The sequence below is a fragment of the Staurois parvus genome, unplaced genomic scaffold (assembly GCF_062004578.1).
Source record: "Staurois parvus isolate SC_StPar_1 unplaced genomic scaffold, SC_StPar_1.0 ptg000432l, whole genome shotgun sequence".
In the NCBI taxonomy this organism is placed as follows: Eukaryota; Metazoa; Chordata; class Amphibia; order Anura; family Ranidae; genus Staurois; species Staurois parvus.
The window spans coordinates 7723006-7729402 of record NW_028318228.1 but is presented as its reverse complement, the minus strand read 5'-3'; the positions used below and the strand labels follow the sequence as shown (position 1 = coordinate 7729402).

At 41.1% G+C, this 6397-nt stretch overlaps 1 protein-coding gene across 1 annotated transcript; it reads left to right on the top strand.

Moving 5' to 3' along the window:
* The first annotated feature begins 3775 nt into the window (after window positions 1–3775).
* On the top strand, window positions 3776–5338 carry LOC149454386 (tripartite motif-containing protein 6-like). The gene has a single exon (XM_089687600.1). The coding sequence runs from the start codon at window positions 3776–3778 to the stop codon at window positions 5336–5338; it is 1563 nt and encodes a 520-aa protein (XP_089543726.1).
* The last annotated feature ends 1059 nt before the right edge of the window (window positions 5339–6397 follow it).

Sequence of the window (6397 nt, the reverse complement as noted above, 5' to 3'; positions counted from 1 at the left end):
GATCAGTAATATATAAAAGGAGTTAGTGTTGACTCCATCATACAGGTTGTGGTCAAACTGATTTGTCCATGCATATTCATATACTGTTGAAAATTCCTGATATTTTGGTGCCTCGAGACTTTTGTTTTCTTGATGAAAAGCAATTGCAGAAAGGGCCATTCTAACCCAGACCAGACATTATCCAAACTAGTTAATCACCTTGATCTGGACTTGTTTTGCAAAGCTCCTGACTGTCCCCATTTTAAACCCAAATCCTTCTGTCCCTCTTCCCTCTTTTTTTTTTTTTTTTTGTAAAGGAGGTCTATAGCCCAGGCCAAAATAAACAATTGTAAAGTTCATCCATCCTCCATATTATTGCTTTCACTACTTTGAAAATCCATGGCAAAGGAATAGAAAATCAATACTATAATGGGTATAGGCCAGGGGTGGGCAACTGTGGCCCTCCAGCTGTTGGTAAACTACAAGTCCCATTATGCCTCTGCCTTTGGGAGTCATGCTTGTAACGCCTCATGGGACTTGTAGTTCTACAACAGCTGGAGGGCCACAGTTGCCCACCCCTGGTATAGGCAATTTTTATTTTTTTAAACAAAATTTGTGGTCTATGTAATTTAGGGCATGGGAAGGGATATGTCCTCTGCCTACATACAAAAAAAAGTCCTTTCTGAGATGGAAAAGCAGAAGTCTTGTTAATCAACCACGAAAGGTGTGAGCATCCTGTTCCAAAGGACATAATCCAATCCAGGCCAGGAAAACTGGGTCAGTTGTAAAGCCACCCATAGACTGTGTAATTTTTTTTCCTGCAACCACTGTTTACAGGAAAGAAAATCACTCCATTATCCCATCAACAGCATCATAGGGGAATCTCTCGTGCAGAGCTATTGTGTTCTCATGGCTGAGGAAGCCATCCCTGCCCAGAGAAGAGAGATTACTAGCAGCTATAATAACCAGTAGCAATAATTGCATGTAAAACTCAACAGGCTGGTTGTACCAAAAGTTGATCAACTTGGGTTGATTCAGCATGCCCATACATGGTTTAAATCTTGACTGGTTCAGCAGGGACTGGCTGAGATTTGAACCGTCTATAGATGACTTTACTCTTTGAGCTACATACCTGGAAGTGTAAATTACTAGGATGAAGAGGAAAAGAATTGTTGGATGCTTGATTAAATTAAAAACAAAACATGATCTATATGTATTTTAAAACTCTCCTAAAGCCTAGTACACAGGCAAAATGTCGAGCGGCATGGACTGGTTCAATAGAAATTAGCTGACATTCAGCTCTTGTCTATGGAAGCCGGTCCAACATACTAGAGATGAGCTGGTCAGGGGCATGACCTGCAAAAGGTCTGCCAATCAGCTCCCAATCAGAACTCTCAGCATAGCAGGGGAGATTGCTGTGCTAACAGATAGTACAGCAGCTCCTTTTGAGCTGTCCATTTTCATTCAACCCTCTGGGTAAAACAAAAACCCCTAGTAGTGTGTACTAGGTTTAAGGCAAGAAGATAGTTTTCAGAGCAGATTAGCATGTGGATGTTCCAATGTACTTATGTAATTTTCAGTTAGGAGGACTGAAGAGCATCCAACCTGAGACAAAGGCCTCCTCTAATCACCACCATGCTGGAGATGATCAGCTGTGGTCCTTCACAATCCTTGTAATGTAAATAGAGGACAATACAGACCTACCAGTGATAAAAAACAGGTCTTCCCTAGCAGAATGGTAATCTAGTAATATGTCAATGCAGAGCTACAGCAAATCTTTTCACCATTTTTACACATGAAAGTGTATCAATTTTGAAGGTTTTTTTTATTTAAACACATGACACATTAGTTTTAAAGTTTATCTTTCAAAAAGGATAAACATTGTTATCAGTAATTTATAACAGATGAGCATTTAAAATGTCTAAACTCAGTAAGTTGCACTTTCTACCTTCTCGATATCTAGAGATTTATTGTAAAAGGATCCCAGTCACTAATGTGAAAAACAAAAACCGACAACAAACTGTTTTGGAACATTTGGAGACCGACTGAATGAGCCAGTGTATGCTTCTTCAGATTTTTGGGGGGCAGGACTGACTAGTGGGAGTAGAAAATGCCTCATTCAGTAAATGTCTGCTTAGGAGAAGTAGTTCTATCATTGGTGTCAGTGGAAGGAATAGTGCCCCATAGTTGGCAGATGAATTGTGCCCCATTGTCAGTGGGAGGAATAGTGTTCCAAGATTTAGGTCTGTCAAATGATGGTTCACTATTCCTCCCACTAACAATGGGACTCTATTCTTCCCATGGACACAGTGGCAGGAATGATTCCTCATCTGTTGTCAGTGGTATGAATATTGCCTTATATCAATGGGAGGGCTAGTGCCCAAGGGCTAAATAAAAAAAGAATTAAAAAAGTAAAAAAAATTAAATTATTTATTATTATTATTATTATAGAGGATTTATATAGCGCCAACAGTTTGCGCAGCGCTTTACAGTGTGAGGGCAAACAGTATAGTTATCAGAGGAATCAGAGGGCCCTGCTCATTAGAGCTTACATGAAAAATTATTTTAAAAAATTTATAAGATTTTTTTTTTAACATACTGTCACCAGTCAGTTAAAAAAAAAGTAAAATTGAATGAAAAAATACTATAAAAATGTTTTTTTTTCACATTGTCACCAGTCTTTGTCACCTATGATGACCCTATACTGCACCGGTGACAGTATGTAAAATAGTTAAAAAAAAATGAATTTCTTCATTTTCCAACCAATTTCACAAAACTCGCCACGCCTCTTACTAAATACCTCAGACCGTCTACTTTCCAAAAAGGGGTTATTCGAAGGATATTTGTACTGTCCTGATATTTTAAGGGCCTTAAGAAATGAATCAGTACATCGGGATTGATCAATTTTCAAATTTGTATACCATAGTTTGTAGACTATAACTTTCACATGAACCAATCAATACACACTTATTGGGATTTTTTCTTTTTTTTTTTTTACCAAAGACTTGTAGCAGAATACATTTTGGCTTAAATTTATGAAGATATGTTTTATAATAGAAAGTAGAAAATATTGTTTTATTTCACAATTTTTGGTCTTTTTAAATTTATATAATAAAACAAAACCCGGTGGTGATGAAATACCACCAAACTAAAACTCTATTTGTGTGTAAAAAAAAAGGTATAAATGTCATTTGTGTACAGTTTTGCATGCCCGCGCAATTGCCAGTTTAAATAGCACAGTGCTAAGTAGCAAAAAAATTGCCCTGGTTATGAAGGGTGTAAAACCTTTCGGTGCGGCTAAAGTAACCCTCTTATTTTCGATATGAGACTAGCATGCAAAAAAGACAGCCAATCGTTTATCTGAATTTCTCATCATCTGTACTAGGTAACTTAAATGATTAAAGATACAATCTGTCAGAACCACTTAGGTCTCTCCTCAGGCTATAATAATATAAAGAAAGACAAAACCATTTTCAGAAGTGTATAAAGCCTAAAGATGGGATCTAAGAAGTCCCAAAACTTGAAGTTTTAATTTCTCAAGTTCTTCAATCAAGGGTATCACTGTAAATTCAAGAATTCCTGCATTGATCAATGGCTAACAAAGTACAAGACAATCTGTCCTCAGCAGATAAAGGGTTACTAGAGGAGGGTGGGTCTTACTTTACAAGGACATCTGATGTCACTTTGCATAACAAGGCCTCCAAAGAACCTCTTTCAACCCCAAGCTATAAGACCCATGAGCTGAGATTCCATCACCAGTTAATGTCCTTCTCACAAGATCATTGTCACCTCTTCAATGGCATCTGCTGACCTGAGAGAGGAGCTAAACTGCTCCACCTGCCTGAACCTTTATAAGGAGCCCATATCTCTGAAATGTGGCCATAACTTCTGCTGGGACTGTATAGTGACTGTGCTGGATTCCCAGGAAACATCTGGAGAGTATTCCTGTCCGGAGTGCAGAGAGCAATATACACAGCGCCATCCACTGGAGAAGCTGTGTAACATCATGGAGTGTTTCATATCTGCTCACCAGGAGGACACAGAGGTCTTGTGTACATACTGCGATTCTCCTACACCAGCTTCGAAAATGTGTCTGCACTGTGAGGCCTCATTTTGTGATAAGCACTTGAGCAACCACAGCAAGTCATCGCATCACATGTTAACCGAACCCACCGCGTCATTTGGGGACGTAAAATGCTCCACACACAAGGAGCTCCTAAAATGTTACTGCTCGGAGGACAATACCTCTATCTGTGTGTCTTGTTGGGTGGCTGGAGACCACAAAGGACACCAGGTGGACCTTCTAAATGAGGCCTCTGAAAAGATAAAGGAGGGATTAAGAGATTCTACAAATGCATTAGACTTTGAGAGACAGGAGATCCAGAGGAGAATTCAGAATCTGGAAAATCATAGGACAGCAGAGAACGGAAAAATAACTGCTGTTGTCAAGAGATTCAAGAAGATGTTTAGAAAAATCAGGAAAAAGCTGGAGGATGTTGAGAAGAGAGTCCTAAAAGAAAACTGCAGACAAAATAAAGCGATCTCACATTCGGTCTCTTATCTGATCCAGCAGTTGGAGCAACAGAAGGATGAGCTGTCCAAGACCATCAATCAAATGAAAGAATTGTGCGATATTGATGATCCAATAACTGTGTTGAAAAAGGCACCAAACAGAGAGGACATTCTTCCCCAGATGGGGGACACAACCAATGACGTCAAAACTGCTGGATGTATATCTGAAGGAGCCATCTTACACATGCTGCAAAGTGGACTTTGCATCTTTGCTCACAAACTGAGCGATCTGGTGGCAAAAAGACAATTTTTAAAGTTGGAGAAATCTGACATTTTATTGGACATAAATACGGCTAATGATAACATTATACTATCAAAGAAAAGGAAGAGGGCTGTTCATACTGACCTTGGTGTCAACAGGCCTGAAGGTCCTAAAAGGTTTAAATGTTGCCAAGTATTGAGTATCCAAAGTTTTACTTCAGGGACACATTACTGGGAAGTGGATGTAAGTGAGGCAGAGGAATGGCTGTTAGGGGTGGCCTCTGAGAGCATAGATCGGAAGATTGGGGGAAATGAATCATTTATTGGCTGTAATGAGAAATCCTGGAGCCTGAGTCAAACACCTTCAAATCTTCAACTCAGGCACAACAACTCTTTGATAAATATAGACTCCAAATCGTTTCTAAAGAATGTTGGGATTTATTTGGAATATGACTCTGGCCGTCTGTCCTTCTACCAGCTGTGTAAACCCGTCAGACACCTCCACACCTTCACTGCCACCTTCACTGAGCCCCTCCATGCCGCTTTCTATGTTTATCCAAAAAGCTCCATCAGAATTATAAATTAATTACCATAATAGAGTTCAAATGTTAATGTTTTTTAATTGCATTTAAAAATAATTCATCTCATTTTTATTATTGACTTTATTTAAAGTGTAGATAGAGTGCAAAGATTTTTTGTTCCAGTTTTGGATAAAGTAGGAAAGGATTGGAACTAGAGATGAGCGAAGAAATGAAAAATTCGATTCGACTGATTCGGCGAATTCGTGGACAATATTCGATTCGAGTCGAATAAATTCGCTGTGAATTTAACTTAAAAAAGGGTGTTTCTAGGCTTCAGAGAGACTTAATATTAGTGCAGAACACTGTACCTTTAATTTAAATGCCCTTGGAGTCTGCTGGGGAAGAGAAATAATACTGTCAGTCAGTATGACATGCAGATGAGTGCCGTCGATCTTAGAATCACCGCACACTTCACTCATTTGGGCAGTCACGGGGCCAAAACCAGAGTGTGGAGCCACAGTGTGGCGGTGGAGGCAGCAGCAATGGGAGGCCATACAGCACCCTATGACAAAAATGGAAACCACCAGCAGTGTGAGGAGACCTGAAAGTGGCACATGGCAGAGTGTGGCGATAGAGACAGCAGCAATGGGAGGCCGTACAGGGACCCATGACACACTCTGGACCTGGCAGCAGCATGAGGAGGCGGTACAGGGGCCCATGACAGATTACGGGCCTGGCAGCAGCATGAGGAGTCGGTACAGGGGCCCATGGCAGATTACGGGCCTGGCAGCAGCAATGGGAGGCCGTACAGGGACCCATGACACACTCTGGACCTGGCAGCAGCATGGGGAGGCGGTACAGGGGCCCATGACAGATTACGGGCCTGGCAGCAGCATGAGGAGTCGGTACGGGGGCCCATGACACACTCTGGACCTGGCAGCAGCATGAGGAGGCGGTACAGGGGCGCATGACAGATTACGAGCCTGGCAGCAGCAACTTGGACAGGAGGACGTTCAGCTTCTGCACCGTCGGGTGCGTGCTCGCAAACTGTTGTCTCTTGGAAACGGATTCCAAGAAAGACTGCTGACGGAATCCGTGAAGAGGAGTAGCAGGAGAAGGAGCAT

What these genes read in the sequence shown, in the direction of transcription:
- LOC149454386 (XM_089687600.1), top strand. Translation starts at nt 3,776, where the DNA reads ATGGCATCTGCTGACCTGAGAGAGGAGCTAAACTGCTCCACCTGCCTG.